General features: G+C 34.0%; 1 protein-coding gene across 2 annotated transcripts; it reads right to left on the bottom strand.

The window, feature by feature from the left end:
- Positions 1–4305, bottom strand: LOC145595466 (type I inositol polyphosphate 5-phosphatase 8-like). Of its 2 annotated transcripts, XR_014102958.1 has the most exons (8): positions 3790–4305; positions 3541–3622; positions 3138–3248; positions 2450–3061; positions 1503–1775; positions 1070–1268; positions 707–862; positions 1–531 (listed from the first exon to the last, which is right to left on the bottom strand). XR_014102958.1 is itself a non-coding variant. In XM_081651884.1 (7 exons), the coding sequence occupies exons 1-7, from the start codon at positions 3887–3889 to the stop codon at positions 761–763; spliced, it is 1479 nt and encodes a 492-aa protein (XP_081508010.1). In that variant the 5' UTR covers positions 3890–4305; the 3' UTR covers positions 1–760. The 2 variants fall into 2 exon arrangements, 1 of the variants encoding a protein (XP_081508010.1); XM_081651884.1 differs by having other exon boundaries at positions 1–862.
- Between the last annotated feature and the right edge of the window lie 22588 nt (positions 4306–26893).

Raw genomic sequence — 26893 nt, 5'->3', positions numbered from 1 at the left:
AATATCTATACAATGTCATGTTGTCTTTGACTGGATACAAGCAGACTTCTAATATGGAGGAGAAATGTGCTCTCTTCAGTGAGGAGCTGCAAAGGAAGTGTATTTGTCCTACTTGTCATCTTGATAACTCAGAGGCCTTGGCGGAACTACTTCAGGCAATGGAGCTAAGTTGATTTTCTGTAAGCATTGAATTTGGCTTTGCCCTTTATTCATGTTGCTAATTGATTAAATAACGTATCTCATTCTATAATAGTCTAAGTCACAGATTTTGAGATACATTGAATGTGCAAACCATTTAATTACCCATGAGTAGGATATACCAATAAGATATGATGTTGTAAAGAAGTGAGAAAAGTTGCATATGTACACTGTTTAGCAGCCTTTGTTACTTCATTTCGTATCCTTCTTTTTTTTGCAAGCACTTGTGTGCAAATGATCAATGTATACACAAAACTTTGGTGCCTTTTCCCCTCAGTTTTGCATGAATGGCTTTTGTCACATTGTTTTGTGTACTTTGTGTTTTTATCTTCGCTAAAAGAAAAGAGGGGAAAAGCGGAGAAAAATTACAACCGATGTCCAAGCATCCCCTCTCCACTCCCATCACCTAGATGGTGCTTAGGAAGAGAAGATGAAAGAATGAAAAATTGTATGGGGCTATAAACATGAATATTGATATGGAAGAGGGATGTATGGTAGTTATTTTCACCTATATAACCCTGGTAAGCTGTAGCAATGTGCCATGTGAAACACCAGCTTAATGCTATGATCTACTTTGAGTATTATCTACAGTCTCACTTGCTGATCCTTCTGTTTCTGCCTTGATCAGGGACAATAACGTACGTTTAGGGGTGGTGGACTGGCTCTGTAAAAATTGAACGAAGTTAGCTTTAGTGAGGTTATTTTTTAATATTTCATAGTTTAAACTGATTGAATCTGGTCAAACATCAGTAAAGATGATTAGTAATTTCATAGATTGACCCTTAGACGAAAAACCTTCAAGAATAACTCCCCTGCACAGCCTTTTAATTGCTACATCAGATAAAAATATATTTCAGTTTAGGATACTTACAGGAGGTGTATCAAATTTAGAGAGATTCATTGAAGTAAGAAACTTGCTTAGTGCAACCGTCTTTGAATTTGCAGGTCCCAGAACATCTACTTCTGTGGTAAACAGGGCAGAGACAGGCCTATGGTCAGAGAATTTACTTTCTCCACGAACATAATTAAGTTGTTGTATCCCTTTCCCGAACCACATAATCCTGTCACACCTGAAATCACATCAATACTCCTTAGTTCATTTTCAAATTAATTGAGGTCTTAGTGTAGATTTATCTAAAGCTTCTGAGGTATATAGTCTCTCTATAAGATTACTCATAACTCGCAAGCCTTAGATAAGGTCCATTGATACATGCAGTATTCCATGACATATTAGTCATATTGTATCATTCATACTGGTAAGCACTAAACATCAATTAATAAGTTTTACTGAACTATGACTATACCATGCTGGGGTTCTTCTCTTTTCTCCTGTATTTGGATTGAAGGGGGCATGCTTATCTCCTGTGTATCGATTGCCAAGCTCTACAGAGTACTTGTATGTTGGTGCAAACTCAATATCTCCTTCTTTCCATCCTTGGAATACTCCTCGTTGTTGTTCCTTCTTAAGCTGGTCAAACTTCTGAAGTTCTTTCCACTTCTTCTTTCTTATCAACTCCCTGGCCTTGTCATCATCCATGCATAGTCGGTAGTTCAGGTCCCCAAACCAAAATATTCGGCTGTTTCACAATTTATACAGAATGATTATAGCAGAAATGACAAAAATAATACAGTACATAACTCACAAGTCATGGTTTTTTGCTTGTGGTACTATCCCCCTTTAGAAAGTACAAGTACTGCTCTATTAGAAATTGTCTTTTTGTTAGTATTAACTGTTAAGTCTTGATGAATTCAGCTAAGGCTGTGAGCATCTTGGCCTCGTTGTAGGACCTGTACATCCTGTTCGTGCCAATATTCCATCCGGGATTCATGATGGCATAAATATCTGTGAAATATTTCTATTTTCTTGCTTTTTTCAGTACCAGCTGCTAGGTTAGTCAGAATAACTCAAGATACTGAATTCAGGCAGATGCTATTACTCCAGAACTTCAAATACCATCAAACTAATTTGAGCATGCATACAATTATGTGAAATTGGTGTTACGTTAGGGTTGTGACTGCTCTCTTCAAGAAACCATATTGAAAGACCTTTACCATGTTATTAATATCATAGGACCTGTGATGTTGGTGAGATCTCAAGTGCTCTTGTATGGCTAGGTATTTCTACCAAACCAAACACAAACTTCATAAAATTGTGCTTCTGTCACCGAGAAAGAATGACAGGATACTTGTTTTGGGGGAAAAGGGGGGTGGGGGGTTGTGAAGGGGAAGGGATGAGGTATAGAATGCTTACTCGTGTCCGGATATGGTGGGAGGAAGAGAATCATCAAACTCTTGAGGAAGTCGAGGGAAGGATGTTCGCTTAAAGATCTCCCCTACCTGTGTATTTCTTCGCAATTCATCCCCTTTCTTCTGGCCAGAAGCCAAATGAGCAGTAATGAAGCAAAAACTAGTTCCATCTATTGACATGCTGACTGAGACAGCACCTTTGTTTCCCAAGCAACCCATTATACCACAAGCAACTGGAAACGCCTTCACATTTGAAACTCGATACTTCCTTATAATATCCCTTTTCATCCATACACTTATGAAGATTCCTACCATCTTCTTGCTGGCCATCAGTTTGTATGCAGGATTTCCACCCTGTTCCCCGCCATGTAGAGTTTTCATCCTCTCTCTCTGTGGAGTTGTGCTCCTTCTAAATCTTGATTGTCCTCTAGAATTCGAGGGTTTGGCATACTCGTAATCATCACTTATTATTGGAGAATTCATTGTAGGTGTCAACCAAACACACCCAACTTTGTTGTTGAGAGTTTTTCCTATCAGCAGGTTCCATTTTCTCGCGTCTGTATAATCTTCCAGTCCAATTACTGTCATTGTTTTAAGAGGGACAACCTCTTGAAACCTGTGGAAACAAGTTCAGATCATTCAGGACTTCTGTTTGGATCATGATATGCAATATGCTTCAAAATGTTACCTACCCAAGAACATAAATGTCCACTGAATTCTTTAAATTTAGCCATTCATCCAAATCTGCAGCTAGGCTTCCTACTGGTGATTTTCCGCCGACATTCCATGTCCCCACGAAAACTCTGGTCCAAACATGTCAACCACACATCACCATTATAATGATAAAATCAAAAAAATAACATTTATGGACTGTTTGGTAGGCGGTAATGAATGTTACAGAACATCTTATTTTAGATGATAGGTTCCTCCCAATGTTCATTATGATGCAATTTCTTTCCAAAACAAGAACGTGGACATTGGTATTGGACTTTCCTTTTGTAATTACTTGTGTTTATTACCATTACCGCCATTTTAATACCTGTCTAACAGAGGGTTATAGATGCTCAATGAAACGAAATAATCTGATTGAATTACCTTAGTTCATGGGTTAATCCTGACGATTTGATATCTCTAGATGTGACAAAACTATGGCTCTGGTATTCCTCAGGGTCACTATCTGCAAGAAACTCAGCATTATCGATAGCAGATTATGCAGAAGCAAACAGTCTGAAGATGATTACAATCAAAGTCACAACATGAAAACAGCATTGAACAAATGCAGAAGATAAACTTCTTTTCAATGGAGGAAAGGGGGGTAAGAGAGGGAAAGTTGCAGTTTCACACCTGAAACTTCAGCAGGGCTAGACGGCTCGGATTTCTTGGCTTTCTTCCTGAGCCATTTCTGAGACCTGCCTGAAGATGACCTTAGCAATTCACTGCCCATTGCTTAACGAGAAGGCGCTGTCGTCCATGCAACAATTAGAACGCCTTACAGTAAGCCTTCTGACTTTTGAATTTCAGGTATATTTTTTTTTTCTTTCAGAGATTGAGATGAATGTTGTAAGCTTCCTTGTTCTGTATTTTCACCAAATTTTGGGCAAAATTTTTGAAAAAATGGAAGAAATTGTATTTTCTTGCAAGCAAGAAAATTTCAATAATCAGATTGTGAATGATTAAACAAATCACGTACTGAGCTGGCTTATGATAGACGTGATAAGCTTAATAGATCATATGCTAATTATAGGTTAAGCATTAAAAAGGTCAAAGTAGGTTTTTTATTGGTTGAATATATATATAAAGGTTGATATAACATATAATATTAGCCCACTTTTCCATGTTATTGTCAATGTAAATCTATGATTTTCCATGCTATTTAATCTAAGAAACAGGTATATTAGTTAGGGACTTGCAAATCATAAATCATAAGAATTAGTTGTGACCCTTTCAAGTCCCCAGCTTTGTTTATTACTGTGCAGCCTCATGGTGGTTGTCACGTATTGTCTGCCTTGCTGTTCCTATTTCATCCTCTTTCATTTTCGGGTTAACATCAGTTGTCATTTTTGTTTCGAGTGATTTTCTCTTGGAAAGCCGGGGAGGTCCGTCTTGAAAACTCGAGCATTTCTATTATGCACCCAAGTCTACCTAGTAATGTATACATCGTCCAAGACCCAGTTAATTCATACCGCGTTGAACATTAATTTGTACATTTCCAATAGTGGTTTTCATTTTTATACATCAGTTGTCAATTTTTTTTTGGAGTGCCCTCTAGGAGAGGTCCTTATTGAATGCCAAACAATTTTTTCATACACTAAAGTTTACTCAGAATTGTGTGAATCCAAAGCCCAACTTGTAAGTTAATTGATGGGTATCAACTATTATCCTATACATCACTAAGAGTGACTTGTATCCAACTAAAATTATCTACGGTATACAAGTTGTTACAAACTTACAATATTTGTAAAAATTGTCTTAATCTCATTATATTACTTTGTACTCACTCCATTGGAACTATTAAATACATTTCTCATACATCTTAAAACTAAAGACACAATTTTAATACATTTCCTATATGGTTGTTGTATTATTCTTGCACTCTTGCCACTACTCAACTCAAAAAGGATAAGTTGAGAAAGTCATTTCACAAATTCTTACTAAATTAGAAAAAAATAACGCGTAAACTTTTAATTAAAGATGGCAAGGAAAAAGAGGAACATTAGAAAATTCTCATTGGATGGAAAATTTTACTAAATTTGAAAAAGTGGCAAAATTTTCGGATATTTTTTTTTAGATATAAGCAATATTTATGACAGGGTGTTGGCCAACACCCCATGCATCTTAGTCGCTTCTCGTTGAAACTGTCACTAATCTATATTGTATTGTCTCTAGCACTTTACTCGGGCAAATTATTCTTTGTTGTTGGGTATAGGTCTCAATACTAATAATGTGTTATGGGTTATGATTGTGTGAATGAATTCTATTCCCATATATGTTGTAGTCATTGAAAATCATTGTCAAGAGTTTAAGTAAATGCACAAATAGTCTGAAACTAGTAAGACTCAAATGTAAAATATAAGGACAGCAGTACTCTAAATATCGTTGGCATTGATTACTAGAAAGGGAGTGTAGGTCATATAAGTGGTCCCACAGCATAAATTTCTAATCAGATAAACAACATTGTGGATGTGATTTTGGGCATAATAATTAAGAGGAAGATAAAACTAAACTCCCCTGTGATGTTTATGTGATTCAGTGGCTAGAGTTTCTTAAGGATTGATTCATCATCTCACTGTCTATTGGGCACTTGGAATGTGTTATATGCAGTGACAAAAACATGTCACAATTGATATGGATGTGCATATGTAAATGTTGCAAATGTGCTGAGCCGAGTGCCCACGAGCCAGGTCGAGTTGAGTTTTAGCTTATTCGTCTTAAGTTTGATAGGAATTATTAGTGTTTATTCCATCTAAGACTTAAACGAGCTTTTAAAAATTTTATTTGAAAAGGCTTGGTTGAGATTAACTCACATATGTTCTTGTATTCATTCCAAGTTCTAGCTCAAGCTTTAACAAGCTTGAATCAACAGGCTAAACATATTAAAAAAAAAATGAGGGTAGTATGGGAAAATAAAGAGGATATATATATATATATATATATATATATATATATATATATATATATATATATATATATATATATATATATATATATATATATATATATATATAAGGGATTAAAATTGAAAGTGGGTAGATCATTTAGAAAAGGATAGGAGGAATCATATTTTGATTAGTTAAAATTAGTAAAATAAGATTCAATTAGTAGTAATATGCAATTATAATCAGTAATAATAATAATAATAATTTGTTCAATACTTAAATCCTTGTGAGTTGAGCCTATTCACATTTACTAAATTGAGTTGACGTGAACTGAGTTGAAATTAAACTGAAATAAATAGGTCCTAAATAGGGCCTAGAAAGATTGATACAAATATCTTTGATTGAGCTTAGCTTTTACTTGACAAATGAGTTTTGGTAGAAATTTGATTATCAACTCATTTGCACCTCTATGAATATAGTTTCTCGATGATATTGGCACTTCTCATCTCCTAAGGGTTTGCTCAGTGTTTAAATTCTCATATAAAAAGGGAGTGATTAGTCAATGTGGGAAAAATGAGCGAGTATGAATTAGTATATTCGATTTTAGCCATAGGTCTGAAGAAATTATGTCAATGGGTGTAGGTTTGTCGATGTTCTTAGGTCTATTCATTTCACCTTATTTTCACTTATTTCAGGTGCAATAAGTTTAGATAAGGTTTAATAAGTTCTGATAAAGGTTACACAAGTACAAATTACAACTAAAATAAGTTTTGATAAGGTCTAATAAGTTCACATAAGTTCAGGTAAGTTCTGATAAGTTCAGATATGTTTAGATCCGTGAAAATCAGGTGAATAGAACACACCCTTATAACACTAAATATAGTAAATAATTAGTACTTGTATGTTCTTTGAGTTGTACTATTTTTTTAATGACAAGGTTCTCTGATATGTTAAATAATGTACTTTACTTTTGCAATCAATGTATATACGTTATCATGTTCATGTACCCTTACCATTTAGGGTGGATTCTATTCACCTGATTTTTACTTATCTGAACTTATTTGATTTTATCTATACTTATCTTAATTTATCTGATCTTATTTGAACTTATCTGAACTTATTACCCCTTTTTTTAGAACTTATTTTAGTTATAAATTCAATTAGGTTGCCCTGATTAACCCTTATCACAACTTATCTGAACTTATTTTTCCTGAACTTATCTTACCTGAACTTATCTAAACTTATTAACTCAAATCTGAACTTATCTAAACTTATTAACCCTAAAATAAGTGGAAATAAGGTGAACAGAACAAGGGTTACACATATGTGGTTTAGGGCAAAAAAAGAGAGAAAAGGGAACCCAAGCCCAAATCAATTTCTTCCCCATCATTTCCCTATCTACATGCATAAACTATGATTTCGACCTCATAACTCGTAATTCTTACCTAGAAGTTAGAGGGAAAGTCACTGGTCCAATACTCCTGTGTACATTTTTTTTTTGTTGACAACGGTTACAACAAAGACAAACAAGTTACAATCACCCATTCTTCCTGCAATCTGTAGCTAAGAGATGGGCCTTGTGAACTGCTTCCCTGCTAGTTTTTACACATACCACAAAGGCTCGCTCTCTTGCCTTCTCTTTGATCTGATGTCTGTGACTATGTAGTTGATCTCCTCCACTGCCTTATCAGGGTAGTTAAGACTATGAATTAGCTGTAAGGAGTCTGACTTGATGATAAGATTTGTAAAGTGCCTAGTGGCGAATTGAATAGCCTTCAGGATTGCAAGAGCTTCTTCCTACAAAGGTGATGTTGCAAACACTCTCTCTGCATGTTGTATCTGCTGTTGTGCATATCTCTTTGATGTGAAGGCAATAGCTGATTCCCACGTATTTCATGAGTTACTTCTCCTGTTTTTCCATGCTGCATCTACACACAGGATCAGTGGACCACCAGAAGCTCTCCCAATGCACCAAACTGTAGGAAGAGGTATTTTTCTTTCTGCTTGATGTCTTGTTTGTTGTTGAGATTGAATTAAAGTCCAAGCTTGCCTTTATCCTGAAACGTGTAACTGTGTTAATTCCATTATTGCTGATGGGTTAACACTCACGCCTTCAAATAAGATCTGATTTCTATGGTTCCAAATGCTCCAGAGAGTGGCCACGAACTCAACTAGAGAGTCTTGGGAATAACTAGGGTATTGCATTTGATAATTCAGAAAATTAAGAACCCAGCTCCTGCAAGAAAGATGATATGGATTAGTTGATAATATACCAAGTGAAGAGCATTTCCAGACCCTTTGTGTGACTTCACACAATCTAAAGAGATGATTCATGTCCTCCTTTTCCTTTCTGCAGAGAGGGCAGCCATCCTCTACCATTATGCCTCTTTTGATTAAATTGTCTTTGGTTGAAATAATGTTCTGCGAAAATTTCCAGATGAAAATCTTCCACTTGGGCAGCAAGCTTGAGTTCCAAATTCTCTTCCATATCTTCTGATCATAGGGAGAGCAAGTCTTAGGACATGATTTTTGAGCAAGAAACCAGTAGCCCGACTTGAAAGAAAAGCTCCCCGATTTCTCTCTTGTCCAATTGAACTCATCTTGAACTTCTTGTAGGGGGTATGTACAGCTAAAATTTCTCAATCTATGGATGCGTCAAAGTTCTTCTAGATGAGATTGGCATTCCACCTTCTATCCGAAGTTATCAAGTCAGCCACCTTTGCTTGTTGATGCAGATCATTCCCACTATTTGCTTGAATTTGTCTTGCTTTAATCCAGTTGTCTTGGAAGATGAGAGTATCCCTTCCATTCCCTACTCTCTTCCCCAGTCCTTGCTTAAACGATTTAACAGCTTTAAGCATACTCTTTGCTGCCCATGATCCTTTAGCAAACTTCTTTTCCGAAATGCATTGGGTCTGATCCATATCTAGCCTTGAAGATTCGACTTGCTAGCAAGGAAGGGTTTGAATATAGTCTCCAACTTTGCTTCATGAGAAGGCTAGAATTAATGTATCTAACATTTTTCAAGCCCAATCCCCCTTCATACTTGTGAAGTTGAAGAAAATCTTTCTTTCTCCAGTGCATACCTGTTTCCCCTGGTCTCTTACTCTAATAGAAATTATACAGGAGGCTATCAATCTTGTTGATGATGTTACTAGGGCACCAGTAAATAGAGAGAATGTGGTGTGCCAAAGATATTAGAACTCCATTCATAAGAACCAATTTTCCAGCTTGTGAGAGATTTGAGAATTTCCATGAAGTGATCTTGTTCTGGATTTTGTCTACAATGTTGGAAAATTTTGAACTAGATCTCCCATCTACATCCATGGGACAACCTAGTTAGGTGCCAAGATCATAAGAATTCTTAACCTTGAGGGGCTGTCGCAGTAGCTTGACAAATCTGGATGGGGTATTTGGGCTGAAAAGAATGGTTGACTTATTCGAGTTAAACATTTGACACTTGACAAAATTCATCCAGGGTAGCCTTAATAAGTCTACAGGATTTAGGTGTTGCCTTAAAGCAAAGCAGTGCATCATCTGCAAAGAACAAGTGATTGACAGCTGGAGCCTGTTTGGAGACCTTGATGCCCTGTATTTCTCCCTCCTCTTATAGCCAAGATAGGCGTTTAGAGAGTGTTTCCATGACTAGGATAAACAGATAGGGTGATAAGGAATCACCCTGTCTCGACCCTGTCTTTGGGGAGAAGAAAGCAGCTGGTTCTCCATTAACTAATACAGCATATATAAGTAACAGTGGAGAACCATTGCATAGTCCAACGAATCCACTTGGGTGGGAAATCCATGTTGACAAGAATGGAGTGGATAAACTCCGAATTCACTCTATCGTAGGCTTTTCTTAAGTCTATCTTCATGATTCCCTCAAATCTACCTCCTTTCCTCAAAGATTTCACTCTGTTGAGGATCTCATGAGCTATAAAGCAATTGTCTTTCAAGAGCCTACCAGGGAATGAAAGCATTTTGGAACTCTCCAACAAGATCCGGGAGAATGGATTTGAGACGGTTAACCATGCACTTTGAGATGATCTTGTATAGAGAATTGCAAAGACTAATAGGCCTGAAATCTTTCCACTTTCTTTGGTTGCTTCACCTTAGGGATGAGAGTAATAAAAGTTCTATTAGTTTCTGAAAGCATGAAGCCCGAGTAGAAGAAGTGGTATACTCCTTTAATAATGTCCTTCTTTACACATGACCAGTTCTCTTGGAAGAAACAAGGAGGAGTGCCATCGGGGCCTGGTGACTTGAGAGGGTGTGGGGAGAAGACTGCAACTCTAATTTCCTCTTTCGAAAATGGGTTGACAAGATAGCTTTATGGGCTGGTGTGAGCTTTGAAAGCAAACTGGTCCACGAATTTCTAGCCTCAAATTCTCGGCCCTGATCTTCGGAGCGATGATGGACCCCCTGAAATAGTCCAGTAAAATAGCTAAGGAATTGGGCCTTCAATTGGGCTTTCTCAGTAATCCATTGCCCATTGCCATCTTGTATTGTGTGTATAAAAGATTTGGAGGACCTATCTTTCACACTCTTGTAGAAAAACATCATGGATTGATCTCCAAAAGCATCCCACCTCGACTTTGCTCGTTGTTTCCAGTACTCTTAATTGAATATGGGCACTATATTTTTCATTTAGTATGTTTGTGATATATATCTAAAGATAAATTTACCAAAAAATTTAAAACTAGTTCTTATGAATTGAATATATTTAAAGCATGCAATATTGAAAATAATTACTATCTTGAAATGATTGGCCATACACCTTAAAATGGAAAAAATAAATAAAAGATGATGTTATAAATAATTGGAAAAACACACTTTAATAATTTCAATTATTGGCAATTTAATTCTAATAATCCCAACTAAGATTTATTATTTAGTATTCTTAACTAAGAATCTATTATATTTTTTTTTTGGTAATTGCTCCAAAATATTTTTTTTTTAAAAAAACACCCAAAACCCATGCCAAGCCACCCTCCTCCCCCTTCCCCCAATATGAAACCCTAGGCTAGACCCCTAACCCAACGGAAAACAGTCGGCCACCTTCCATAACCCTCCCCCCCCCCCCCCCCGAAAACGGCTTGCTGGTTTTCGTTTATTGACGCTTATTTTCCTCTATCTGATCAACAACAATCTCCTCGAAATTAGTGGCTTAATAAAAAATTTGCCCCAATCTTTCGACGTTACGTTTATCACGCTCCACCATATTCTCAACTCCGACTTTATCTTCACCTCCAGAGACTGAATCCACACCTGCGACGACGTCATTTTCGAGGTTCACCTCGCTGGAAATACAACAACGGCGATTTCAAAATGGAATGCAAGTTTTCAGGGGTGGAAATACGACAAGTGGAGAGAATTCGGCGTGAGAACAGCAGAGGTTTCAGGGGTTAGGAGGGGCCAACCGTTTTTGGGGTTAGGGGCGGTACTCGGCCATTTTTCGGTAGGCTAGTGGTTAGGCTTTGGGTGTCACTATGGTGGGGGAAAGGGAAGGGGTGGTGGTTGTTAGGGCTTTGGGTTTTTTTTCTCCTTTATTTATTTTTTATAAATTTTAGACCAATTACGTGTTGACACGTGGTTGACTGGTAGGGACCACTAGAGGCAAACTCATAGAATAGCTGGGATTATTATATAATACATCTTTGCTGGGATTTTTATAAGTAAATCATCCATAGTTGAGATTATTAAAGTGTATATAGGTCAAATGTTTTTATTAGAATTTGACACATATACATCAATGAAGCTAAGAAAGTATGCCCTATTTTAGTAAAAGTTAATAAATTATAGTTGGAAAAATATATCAACCATTTTTTTAGTGTATTCTAATATTCTCATCTAAATCAGTGAAATGGGTTAAGTGATCGAAGTAAGTAAAAAGATAAATCAGTAAAAATAACTAATAAAGTAGTTAAATTTTTGCAACATTATGCCCAAAACTTGAAATATCTTCAAGCATTTATATCACCCACATATTTAAACATGATACACTTCATTTATTCCATCTTCAAGCATTTATATCACCCACATATTTAAACATGATACACTTCATTTATTCCATCAAAGTAAAATTGTACATTTTTCCAAAGAGTACAATTATTAATTGCCATCATACAAAAGATTAATGTAATTGTGAAAATTTATTGGTCGAAGTAGTTAAATACATTTATACCTTAAATCAAATATAACCTGTATAATATTAGAGGATTTTGTTATAACATATGCGTTTTAGAACCATAACAATGAATAACATAATACTAAAACAGACACCGAGAATGACACAAGTCATTACCTAGTGTTATTTTTTCCCTCCAAAAACCATTTTTGAAGATAATTAAATTACAACTTTCTATTTCCTTTTATATTTTATTGATGGACAACATATTTAAGTCAGCAAAATTATACTCCTTATATATTTAATTTATACATTATGATTGAAATTAACGATTCTTATTACTAATATTAATATTATTTTTTTTCTGATATATTACAACCACATTGATTTAATTTATAGTATGAAATTTAAAAAAAAAAAAAAACAGAATTAAAAATGTTACAGTATATTGCATCATATTGACTTTAGCACATTTATATTATAATAAAGGTGAAACCATAAATGACAGATGTCATCTCCTTTTTAAATAATTTCGCGCCAAAATAATTTTATTCTATTTTTTTGCCAAAGCTTCTTAGAGAGTATATAATAATATTCTCTTACTATTTGGTAATCAATAACATAATACTAAAACAGACACCGAAAATGACACATGTCACTTCCTGGTGTTATTTTTTCCCTCCAAAAATCATTTTTCGAAAATAAATAAATTACTACTTTCTATTTCCTTTTTATATTTTATTGATGGACAACTTATTTAAGTCAACAAAATTATACTCCTTATATATTTAATTTATACATTATAATCGAAATTAAAGATTCTTATTACTAATATTAATATTTTTTAAGGTTTTTTTTTTCTGATATATTACAACCACATTGATTTAATTTATAGTACGAAATTAAAAACAAAATAAAAAATGTTACAGTATATTGCGTCATATTGACTTTAATTTAGCACATTTATATTATAATAAAGGTGAAACCTTAAATGACAGATGTCATCTCCTTTTTAAATAATTTTGTGACAAAATAATTTTATTCTATTTTTTTTTTGCTAAAGATTCTTAGAGAATATTTAATAATATTCCCTACTATTTGATAATTATATTCTATTATAAACATCCAACAAAATATTATTTGTTTATTTAATACTATGCAATATTATTTTCTTACATATAACTTTGTAACATAATCCACAATTATTTTATAAGTTGTCCATGTAATACTTCCACTATTTTCTTTATTATGATTAAATTTTATTTTTGATTTTGTAATTACGAATTTTTATCTTATTTCACAATTTGATGATTATTATAGATAAATATAGTGCTAAACTAATAATAAATAGTGAAAATTACCGTGAATGGCACGGGTAGGGGTGGCAATTCGGGTCAGTAGGTCGGGTTCGGGTCAGATTTCGGGTCGATTTCGGGTTATGCTTAGAAACAATCAAAAATAGTGTAAAAACTTAATATTATTAAGAAATATGATATTTTGGTCAAATCGGGTCAAATTCGGGTTATTCGGGTTCGGATCGGGTCGGGTTCGGGTTTCTCTCAGTAACTTCGGGTCGGGTTCGTTCGGGTTATCGGGTCGGGTCAGGGATTGCCAGATCTAGGCACGGGACCTAATCTATGTAAATAAAATTAATATTGGGACATTTTTTTTCTTTCTTTCCAAGTCAAAGATAACCATAATTAGGGGGCGAAGCCAGGATTTTCAAGTCCTGGGGGCCTGACTTGTTAAACAGCAGATTGATAGAAAAAATTAAAATGTACTAATATTTTATTGTTACAAAAAAAAAGAAAAAAAAAAGTGGTTGTATTGTACTCTAATATTTTTCATAGTAGCAAATCATTAATAAAAAATTCAACGCTAAAAACTTCAACAATCTCTTTTTTTTGTATACTATCAAAACATCTCTAAGAAGATCATCCTCCAGTTTTGCCCCTCAAAACTTGTGTTTTGCTCATTATCATCAATTAAAAAATTTGCTTTTGAAGTGGAACCCTTTTCTTTTTGATTATTAACTTTTTTTGTAAAAAAAAAAAATATAGTATTTTTTATTTCATCATTTAACTTATATCAATACAAAATTAACAATTATCAAATTAAGTAGTATATAATCCTAAAATTTGATTTAATAGTTCATTCGATGAATTAAAAATTAGCCAAATTACTAAATAAATAAACATATTAACCAAGTAAACAACTAATCACAATCATGTAAATAACAATAAGAAATTAATTAATTGAATGAAATTTTACATAATTTTGAAAAATTAATCAAAAAGAAGATTTTTTAAAAAATACATGTTTTAGTTGGTAATTTCACGTAGAAGCTTTATTTAAAAAAATGTGCGAGTGATGGGATTCGAACGAGCTTCCTTGGGAAAAAAACTTCACTACCCAACTAACATGATAAGCTTTATTTACAATTACATATGTGTCATTGATACTATATATAATAATTTAAAGAGGGGCCAATAGATATGATTCATAAGCTGCAAATCTGGATCGGGGAGGTCGGGCCTTCACTGATCACCAGCCCCCCTTTTCCTTTCGCTCTTGACCATAAATATCACATTATATTAATGAAAATAAAGGGTAAATTTCAGAAGTTCCCTACAAAAAGTACATTATATCAAAAATTTTAGATGACATGAATGTAGCTTTTTCAGCATATTGATACCAAATCCAAAGATTTGTTTTATTGCTTATAAAAGTTGAATTCATAATTGGCCAAATTAAAGGGGTTTAAACCTCATCCAACCCGATAAGTTTAAAAATAGACCCGGTCTGACTTGACCTCCCTGTAGTCCCTGAACATATGTTCAAGTTTAATTATGTACGTTCTCATGTTATCTTTGTCACATTCTCTACACTTTAATAATGTGAGGGTTTTTTTTTTTTTTTTTTTTTTTTAATTTAAAACTTGTTTACCTATATATGTAAAATTAAAGGATGTCTTTTTATTTTTGATAAAAATAGAAGTATGTAATTTTACACCTTGAATGTATTACATAAAGGTGTACAAATTAATGGATTTGTATTATAGAAGGTGGATAGGTAAGAAGGCTATGGTTTCTTGTGTGCGTACCTTAATTGAATGCCAGGGCCGTATCTGGGCCGGGGCAGCCGGGGCACCCGCCCAGGGCCCCAAAATTTTAAATCCATATTTGTATATTTTTTTTAAAAAAAAAAAAAAGAAAAAATAAATTATACTGAGAATAACGAAGTAAGAGTCAGTTAATCAAGCAAATTATTCCCTTATTAATCCCCTCAAATTAATTCCTCCTAGAAAATAGCCCCTTCATCTTTGGGAAGTTGAATTTGCCAAATTAATTCCTATAATCTAACCAAATACAACCGTATAATCTTCAATTTTCATTCATGAAATCAATTATTTGTATCATTACCTATATTTTTCTGATTTTTCATCTTCCTTCCCAAATTAATTCTAAACAGATGATTTCCCCCATAAACGTTCATCTTTGCAATCAATTTTCAACGGGATTAAAATCTAAGATTTTTCCTATACATTATACTCTTTCAATTGTTCTGCACATATCAATTTTCTTAATCACTTTTTTCTATTTGTATTTATTATATTTTCACCATAATTATGGAGTTTGGCGTCGATGATCGAAGATGAAATCAGAAATCATACGAGTATTGGTAAGTTCTTAAATTTAACTTTTTTCCAGCAATGAATTTATTTTAATTTATGAATTATTCAATTTTACATTAGTATTTCTGAAATATTAAATAAGATGCTATACGAATTAATTTTTCCAGTTAATTCTCAATGTATCAGTTTTCTTGAATCATGAATATGATATTTGATTATTGATTATGAATTATCAAATTGTCAATTGATAAATTTTTAACTATAAATTTATGATTTATGAATTATCACTTATCAGTATCAAATTTTGTCAAATTGTTGATTGATAGATATTAATTATGGATTTTTTTGTTATTGTAGGTGTTGCTCATTGTTATTTGACGACTTTTGGTCTTTTGGACTTTTCGGCTATACTACTAGCATCTTGCGAGATTCGGTGATATCATTCTTTAACTTTTATTGTGTTATTTATTGTGTTTTATTGTGTTTTCAAAGTTGAAATTATTGAAAACCTACTTGAGATCATCAATGTCTCAAGAAAGGTTGAATGGTTTAGCTACTTTATGTATCGAGAGAACTATGTTAGAGCATATTGATGTAGAAACTATTATTAATGACTTTGCATCTAGAAATGCTAGAAGGAAACATTTTGTATAAGCGTTATTGTACCAATAAAATTTCTTAACTTCAAATAAAATATCGCGTATTTTATTTTATTTTTTTGCATACCCAATTTTTCTCTTATTAAATTCAATAGTTAGCTAACTAGGGCCCCAATTTTTTATCCGCCCCTAGGCCTCCGAAATCTCAGAAACGGGCCTGTTGAATGCTCATTACCAATATTTATAGTTAAAGTAGAGTTGAAAGAAATGGCTAGAAGATTCAGAACTCTCTTCATCATTCTAGTAGCCATTCTAGGATTCTCACAAATTGTTCTTCTAGTTGCTTCTAATGTTAAGGACAATGAGGTCTACAATGTGCAAATAACTACTTTCATTTTCATTTTTTAGGTAGTGCAAAATTTGGTCATTTTGTTTCGGTTTAACATAGCGGGGCATTATGGTATGTTTTCTTTGTTTACAATGGCTTCAATTCTATCACTAGTGTTGATCACATTTCTCTTATTAACTCTCACAGCCTGATTAAAATGCTGCAAGACTACAAAGTCAAGAGACTCAAGACGCACCTCTCACATGTTTATTTTGTAGTTAGTAGGGCTTGAACTCGTAATCTCAAAATCACAAATCGAGTTCTCCACCAAGCTTTGCTTGGTAACTGTATATAAATATATAGTTGCAAATTAGCTGGAAAAAAGATAGAGGTACAATTAAGACAAAAATCAATTATAATCCCTCTAACTATATTATACAAATGACTAATTTGTCAGTTTAGTTGACTTTTAAGTAGTATGCTAAATGAGCAATCAAATCAAAAATATATAAATTAGTAGATAGCTTTCATACATAAGATCTATATAATTTGTATGATTGGTCAAAGAGCATTATATATCCAAGTGGATTTAAATTACAAAATAATTAACAAATGAAAGGATTATGTCCTAAGTAACATGTGCATTTAAGTAAGATTATGTTGTCTCTTCTTCAAACCGTCCTAAGTCAATATAAAAGTAGGCAACAACTATGGACAGCAAATCATCTGACTATAAGACAAAGATCCTTCACTTATTTTCATGCAATCAATTCCCTGTATTTGAATACACAATAAAATTGTTCATCACGCTCTAATCAGTTTGGTAAGTAATTTTAGAAAGGGTAATATAAGGCATTACAATCAGGTAATAAAACCCCAAACAAAACAATCTCATTACCAACCAACCAACCAAAACCCTAGAATTAGAAGGGAATGGTAATAAATCATTCCAAAGAAACGTGCACTTGTCTATATTAAACTCACTACTCAGGCTACTCAGCCATTCACTGAGATCTCTCTATAAAAAGACTATTTTAATGTCAATTGGATAGGCCCGTTCCTAAGTTTTTGGTGGCCTATGTGCTTGACATATGGGCCCAATCTAACAAATGAAGTTCTTCTTATTTATTTATTTATTTTTTTTTTTTTTTGAAGGATAACAAATGAATTTAAATTAAATTTGGATAAATTGATTTCTTCAAAACAATAATTTATTTTGTCATCATAAACTTTCAAAATAAATAGGATGTACAATAAATATTTTACACCCAAGATAATTATCGTTATATAAACTCAATGGGTCTTACTTGCATACTAATGTAGCTATTATAGCTGCAACAAGGAAAGACCCAAACGCGCGGCCCAAATCAAATATCCCAGATAATATATTAGCGACCCGCCCAAATCAACTCCACGCTATGTAAAATGAATATTTAGTTAAAAAATATGAACAGCTAATAATAAAAAATGAACATGTAAACAATATAGACGTGTAATACTAAAAAGTGAACATGTTTTTTTAAAAAAATTATCATTTATTAAAAATGAACATAATTATCATATAATCATATATTTGCTAGACCACAACCTTAAAAACGAACATTTAGTAAAAAAGTAAACACGTAAAAATAGGAATATTTAGTAATAAAAAATGTTAGCGTAAAAAAACATTTAGTAATAAAAGGTGAACATGTCAAAAAACGAACATTTAGTATATTAGAAATGAACATTTATCATACAACTACAAAATAGCTAGACCACACCAAACAAAATGAACATTTCGTAAAAATATATGAGCACATTTTTTTTTTTTGAAAGAATATATGAGCACATTAAATAAATGATAATTTAGTATAAAAAAAGTAAAAAAATGACACATTAAATAATATTATGAACATTTAAAATATTAAAATGAACATGATTTCATATATTCATATAGGTTCAAATTCGTTGTACTCCGTGTATAATAAACGAAAAATAAAGCTAAAATAAATCTTTAAAATATGTTCATTTTTATGTACTAAATGTTCATTTTTAGTTTATTAAATGTACATTTTTAGTCTACTAAATGTTCATTTTTTGTCAACTAAATGTTCATTGTTAGTGTTCAATTTTAAAGTACTTCGTGCTCATTGTTTTTTTTACAGAAATTATACACAACTTCAATTGTAATTATTTTAACTTTAGAAATTTGAATATCCACCTTAAGTCTAATCTTAATTCGTCATAGAGACAATAATTATTGATCAATAACATGATAGCTTTGGAATCACAAATGCAAAATTGATAAAATTCAACAATTTTACAACATTCACATGCATATTCAAAAAAAAAAAAAAAAAAGAAAATAAAATATCTCAAGATTCATGATCGTAACGAAAATGATGACGATGGAGCGGAGAATGCTACAGTGGGATGACGAATTGGAGAATATCCGGATTAGGACAAAGAAGTTTAAAGTTTGAAGGGAAGCAATTAATAAAGTAAACTTTTAAGGAAAGGGAAAAAAGAGGAGAGAGAAAAATTTGAATTGAGAATAAACCAGAAGAGAAAAAAAAAATAGAACTAAGAAAGAAGAAGAAAGATAGAGTTAAAATATAAGGAAGAGAAAAATACGTATGTTCATTTTTTATGTACTATGTGTTCATATTTAAGGCTGTTGCAGCTAGCTTAACTACACTAGTGTGTAACTAAGAATTTGTGATTTAAACTAAAATTAAAGTTTTAATTGTGTAGATTTATTTACTAACTATAATAGAAATCAACATCGTAACAATTAATCATATTGCATAAATTTAAGGAATTTTGATTTTTTTTACACCATAAAAAGCACGAAATTGGTTTTTAACACTACCACAAAATAAAAAAAAAAAAAAAAAAACCTTTAACACCACCAGAATTTTCTTAAAAAATTGATTTTTTACACCATTTACTCCCTCCTTCCTAGAATATCTAGGACGTTGGGCTTTTACACTATTTATGTATTAGTTTTGAGTCTTTGACCATAATTTTTTACTAACATAATGAAAACATATTTTTATCATAAAATATGTTATTAAATAGATTTTAATATAAATTTTCATAATATAATTTTCAGTTATTTTGACCAAATTATATACTCCTGAGTAATTCACTGATTCACAATATACTCATGAAACTTTCCAAATACACTATATACCCCCGAATTTAACAAAAATGCCCCCAATACCCAAATGACTAATGGACGCTAACTCTGTTATTTAGAGCTAAGTGTGCCACGTGGCAGCTGCTGATTGGTTAATTTTAATCTATTTAATTAATTATTAAAAAAAAAATCAGCCCAAAATCATAGCCACCTTCCTCGGCCCACCACCACCGGCCCCGCCCAACCTATGGCATCGGCCACCGACTGTCAGCGATCAACCTCACAGTTTGGCTAACCGAAAAATCTAAACTCTAAAGCCTTAAATCAAAACCTAAATTTTGATCGATTTTGGGGTTTTAGGGTTTCGAGTTGGTGGTTTGGGGGGGAAAGGGGCGGAGATGGTATGGGGAGGGGCAAATTGGGTTTGCCGGTACGAGGGATAGGGTTTAGGGGCGCCAGCAGGTGGGGAGGGAGGTTTTTTATTTGAGGGATATGGAGGTGTTTTAGCTAGGTTCGTTGCGGGGATGGTGGTTTGGGAGAAGGGGAAGGGGAATTACAGGAGGATAGGGTCGGGCCGGCGCCAGCGTAGGGGTTTAGGGGGTCAGGGTCGAGCCGACGTCAACGTAGGGGTTTAGGGGTCAGGGTCGGGTCGGCGTAGGGTTTAAGGGAGGCGGCGTTGGTGGTGGCGGCGGTGGTGGCTGGGGTTTGTGGGTTGGGTTTTTATTTTTTTTTATTTTTGATTTTTAATTTTTTTTCTAATAAATAATAAAAGGAAAATTTTGAATTTTAACCCATAAAAAAACGGAAAAATGGTTTTTAACACTAAAAAAATAAAAAAAAAACTTTTATTTTAACACCACAAAAAGTTTTTTAAACACCACTTAACAGTTGTCATCCCAATTTTCGTTTAGTGTGGTCTATTGTGCCACGTGTCGCTACATTATTAGTTTAAAAAAAACTAAATCCCTAAAACTAACCAGCCACCCCAGACCCACCTCCCCGGCGGCGCACCACCACCACATCCTCACCCTAACCCTCCTGTTTCCAACCCCAGCTACCGGAACGGCTACCAAAAACGGTCGTTTGTTTTTCAAACAACCCAAAAACAAAAGGCCACAACCGCTACTTACGGTCAAAATCGACCGGTTTAAGGTCAAAATCGACCATTTTGGCCCTAAATCGGCTGATTTCGACCACTAGCAACCATTTTTTGTGGTTGTTTTTAAGGGTTGTGAAAAACGACGGCTATTTTTGGTGATCGTTGGGAAGGGCTGTCAGTTTTCGGGATAGGGAGGGGGGGAGTGGATTTTCTAGAGGCTTGGGCTGGGAACGGGGCTGTCAAGGTGAGAGGATCGTGGCGGCGTGCTGCTGAAGGTGGGGCGGCTAATGGTGGGGGTGAGGTGGGGTGGCTGGGTTAATTTTAGGGATTTTGTTTGTTTTAATGTTTGGACCAATTATATGCTGACACGTGGCATTGTAGGGCCCACTAATGGATTTCATCCATGAATCGGTTAATTGGTAAGTAAAAGGCTTTTTTTTTTAAGTGTTAAAATTGTAGGAGTTTATAGGTACTATATATATGAATCATATTCAATAGAGTACCTAATCCAAGGATCGCATGCATAACACACAAGACACATAATCATACCTTTGAAGCGTGAATTCCACGAAGCTATTCGACAGGCAAATCAGGGAGAGAATAGAGCCCCAAGTGTTGCTCCTCTACTTAGTCCACGAGATTCGAACGAGCCGTCCACCAATACTAGATTGGTCGAGTGATTGAGGAAAACCGCGATCACCACCTTTTCGGACAACCGACCACCGCACGAACCACCACCACCACGAGACACCACCGGCGCCGGGAGGAGGAGAGAGCCGTGAGAGAGGGGAGTATAAGAGGGGTTGGTTTCGTGTTTGCTAATTAGGGTTTGATCTAAATGATCAGTTAATTCCTTACATGCAAACCTAGGCACCTAGTCTATTTATAATCTCATTATAATTAGACTAGGGCACGAAGCCCAATAGCCTCTTAAAAGCCCCATATGGCCGGCCACCTAGAGTGATGAGGCCCATGATGGGCCTCGTCCTCTAATGCTCGATCTAGCCCCTTTGTGTGACCTTATAGGATCCGTCCAATTGGGCTTTGGCCTATTTTACTAGTCCAAAGATCGTAAGTACCTCTAGCTATGGAAAAACGACGACCCAAATGTCCGGACTTAATTATCTCCATAATTTGATCCAATTATATATGTAGTAATTGCACACGACGAAGACATAACTCCTTCAATCTCCCACTTGTCTGAGACAAGGATGCAATATTCAAATTCCTTAAGTCAATGTATATGTCGATTTGATAATATGATTGCATCACATGTCGAGATCATATTAATCTACAAATCGTTTCTTGAAATCTGAGTTAGAATTACAAAACCAAATGATTACTGAGTAATGCATTTGAACGCGGCCACGTATTTTTCTGAATTCTCCCTCTTCAAGCGGCCATGACACATTTCCTAATTTAATAGGTAGACTCTATCCAATCTTGTGGCAACAAGCCTCCCACTCAACTTCTGAAATAACCGGGAAACATCCTTTATAATCTCCAGTTACGGGTAGACGTTTGAATGTACCACAGTTATAACATCCATTGAATGAAATCAATGTTCCACTCATGTCAAAGGAATCCACTAATATATACGGAAGCTCTATACTTGAACTTCAAAGTAGGTTAATAGTTCGATCATGCATCATTCATGCATATCCAAGTGATTGACCGAGCATCACTATGCCCCTATAGCCCATGAAACTGCGCTATCCAATCAATCATACATGCTAGTCCATTCATTGAAATCATTTATGTCCACTTTAATGATTTCGAACTAGGAACTTTAAATAATATATGAATTTTGTTCACCTGTGGGGTTTCATTCAAAAGGTCATTAACCTAGTGAGCCCATCAATTCATAATTATTTTGGACATTTTATTTAATTTCAAACCATAGTTAAATAAGAGAAATAATAATTTCTATTTTAAACATAATTCTGCAAATTGATGTATTTTCTTACGTAATATGTTTTCACAAACATACACAACTTAAATTTTACATAATTTGCTTCAATCCAAGACTTTAATATGACTTTAGTCTAAGGAAGGGGTTTAGTGATTTTTCACTCATAATAAAACTTTGCATAACGTGACCTTCCGCTGGTCAATGATCTCATAACTGAGGCGATATCTCATATCCATTTGTTTGGATTTGTGATGTGACACCGGCTCCTTTGTTCTTGGGCAAAGGTGACCCTTTAGTCATATTACATTTTAATCCAAACTTCCTCTAAAACTATCCGACTATAGCTTAATACACATATTCTGACATTGAGCATGCAATAGTGCTTTGCTTTGAACTTTTCAAGCTCACCATACTTCTCCATACTAACAAAATATGCATCTAGATCAACTTCTAGAATCATCTTGCCTGTTTGGAAAAACTTGCATTCGTAAAACTTTTGACAACTTGTTTATCTTTAACACCATAAACTAGAAAAATTCCTTTAGCGCTTCTCAAGTACTCAAAGATTTGTTCTTGGTAACTTTCGTATGCTTATTCTGTATTTGCTTGAAACTTGCTACACATGCACAAGTCATATGTAACAACTTACTTTGTACATTACATGGCACATGTAATGGACCCTTTTGCAAAAGCATAAGGTACATTACCTTTACAACTCAACTCTACTAGCTTTTTAAAGCACTGAGTTTTACTGAGTGTATAACCATGAGACATGGGAGGAGATCCTCTCTTAGAATCTTGCATCTTGAATTTGTCAAGTACCTTATCAACATAAGTTCCTTGATTAGGTCCAATCATCCTTCAAGATTCACTTTGTGGATTTTTGATTCCCAATATGTACTCAACATCTCCTAAGTCTCCTATATAGAAACAATCTTTCTAACCATTGCTTGACTTATTCAAGTATTGATATATCATTCCATATGAACTGTATGTCAACTACACACTAGACTAAGAAGACCAATTGCTCCCACTAAACTTCTTGTCTCTACAAGATTCCTTTTCATTCTTCCAAGGTAATCAAACTGTTTGATTTCCTAATGAATGTTCCAACTCCCTGATGCTTGCTTCAATCCATAAATGAATTTCTGAAGTTTGCAAAACTTTCTAGGAAGCCATCCATCAAGAACATTTCATGAAGGTGATTTTGATCTCCATAACTAGAAATAATCTGAATAGGCTTACATAACTAATAGGTTTGACCCTATTTGTAAGACTGTCATGGACTAGCACATCTTTACAGACATGGAGTCCATTCTGGATTTCTTGGCTTTAAGCCACTTCCTGAGTTGGCACTTGTCCAAAGCTTGCTTGTAGGCATGGATTCTAACCATTCTAATAAGAAAATTTTAGAATCCACCTTATACTAGAATTCCAACAAACTATTTGTTTCGATCCTAAGTAACCTACGATAGGTATGAGCGACAATAGAATTATTCTCTTCAACTCTTTGAAGCCTTTTATTCTAGTAGGACGATAGAAGTCTCGCTAGTTGAATTAGCTTGCTTCGACACATGTTTTATCAAATTAGCTGATTTCATGCGCATTCGTCTCTGATGTAGTGTTATCCACATCCATTTGTTGCTCGTCTTGAATCTCATCGAGATCTAATTTTACTCCCACTTGGCTTTGTAGGAAGACATTTCTTTCTATAAAGACACTATCGCGAGCAACAAACATTTTGTTTTTACGCGATTGTAGGAATAATACCTCTGATTTTAGGGTTTATTATGTCATCTTTGTAAATATTTTACATAGATTTCATACTCCCTCAATCCTGTTTAGAAAAGATTACTTTGGAACATTTCTAGTTTATAACATTTATGACATCTTTTCTACTACTTTGGTTAAATTTATGTCTAGTATATTCGCAATTGTTGTTGTTCTAATGCATATCCTCAAAACGATAATTGTAAATCATTAAATCTTGGATCGAACCATGGAAAGCAAAGTTTGATTCCTGCTTTATACATACATTTTAATTGTAATGTTCCTGGATTGTGAATAAATTCAACAATTCCTTTAGATGATCATTTGTTTTTGAGTTAAATATTTATCATAACAATCATATTGTGGTGCTAAATTGTTTATCTCAAATCTGATTTTACATTTCATTTTGGAATTTTGAACATTTCAATGATTCCAGCTTTTATTTCATTAAGTAATTATCGTTATATTTACTTAAATCGTTAATAAGAGCAATGAAATAGTTAAATCCTTTTGCTAAATCTTGAATTTTTGGTACACTCACATCATATGTTTGTGTTCCAAAAGGTCATTTTAGCTCTTTTACCCTTTCAACTAAAAGGTAACTTGGTCATTTTACCTTATCAAGCATGACTTTTAATTCTCAAGTGATTCATAATCATATAAGACTAAGAGTCCATCCATAACTTTGGATGTGCAAATGGTTTATGTGACCTAATCTCACTTTGTTTATAAGTAAGTTTACTTTGAATCATCTAAATTTACTTTTGTGATCTACTTATATCAATGTCATAAAACCAAAATTAACTCATATCTAGCAAAATGAAAACATTTTATTACCTTGGTCATGGATCAACATTTGTCCAAGCCAAGTAAAACCAAATCAGTATTCAAAACCGAAATATTGTCTCATCAAAAACTGGAAATAGTTCTAAATGTCCTGATAAACTAATCAGAAAATAAAACTATGAAGCTATCTCTGGCCACTCAAAATTTCTAGTGCACCTTCAAGCTCCATCTCCATGCTAGCTTCACTTGTTTGCAGTTCTTGCGCAATATCACAATGTTAAGCACTGCAACTTGGTATCATATACCTTAGTGAAAGTTAAAATGTTTATATAGTATTAGGTAACTCTTACCTTATTACTTATCGTAGTGGGAACATCCTTGTTCAAGCACCGGCTTATTCTTCTTTCAGGTAATCCTCTGCATGATTCTTGAGTAAATCAACTAGTTTGACTGCAGAATCTTCATCATCTTGACAAAGTTTCTCGAGGTCAAAACCATCATGTAGAGAATGCAGAATTATATCATGAACATGTTGATCTTTATATGGTCTCCCTAACATACTCATGCGGTCAAATAGATCAACCATCGTATCCACATGAATCTGTACTGACTAGCCTGGCAAGAGTTTTCTTGAAATTATCTCACCATTGAGCCTGTAGGTTTCAAACCTAATACTTCCAGTCCAGGAGTCGTCATTCTTGGGAACCATATTAATGATTTCCATGACGTTTCCATCCATTTCTCCATTAACATGGGAATTCAGAATTTCATAGCAAACATTACGTAAGCACTTGAATAAGAGATAAGGTTCATAGTCCATGAATCTTCTAGCCCAATCCTCTGGGATAGAGGACAACATCACTTGCGCGACTCTCTTAGAATCTGAAACATTTCTCAAATGCTTCTCAGGAGTCATGCTTGGACTAGATCTACCCTCGATTGGTAAGTCTAAATGAGAATCAAGATTTTCATTCCTTAGAACACTTCTAAGTTCGATTTCCCAATCGTTGAAGGTAAGAAAATTAAGCCTTGTTGTCATCGTTGGTGGTAAAGAATTATAGTCATCATTGTTACGGCTACCCATCTATGTCAAAATAAGGCAAAGTTTAATAATTATGTTTAATAAAATTAAAGCACCATAAAAACATTCATTTGGTAACTTTAAAACACTTTATTCAATAATTAAATGATCCCATTTGAATTTTAAGTGATTCCAAGATCCTTTAATTGTGCAATAATTAACCAGAGTGAGGCCCTGCAATCAACCATTACATTTTCAAGGTGAGTAAACTCTTTACTGATTACAACTCTTGTAACTCTTGGTTGAATAATTAACCATCGCATGTTTAATTATTACTCTTAGCTTCAAGGTTCTAAACGCTTTAGATAACCTTGTTGAATATAACCAATTAAAAGTGTAGATATGCGGTCCTACCCCCACTTCCCCAAGATATATTATGATGCTCTGCTGAGGGC

This window comes from Chenopodium album, chromosome 19 (genome assembly GCF_948465745.1).
Source record: "Chenopodium album chromosome 19, dcCheAlbu1.1, whole genome shotgun sequence".
Taxonomy (NCBI): Eukaryota; Viridiplantae; Streptophyta; class Magnoliopsida; order Caryophyllales; family Amaranthaceae; genus Chenopodium; species Chenopodium album.
Note: the sequence above shows the minus strand (reverse complement) of the source record. Positions and strands in the feature narration are given on the sequence as shown.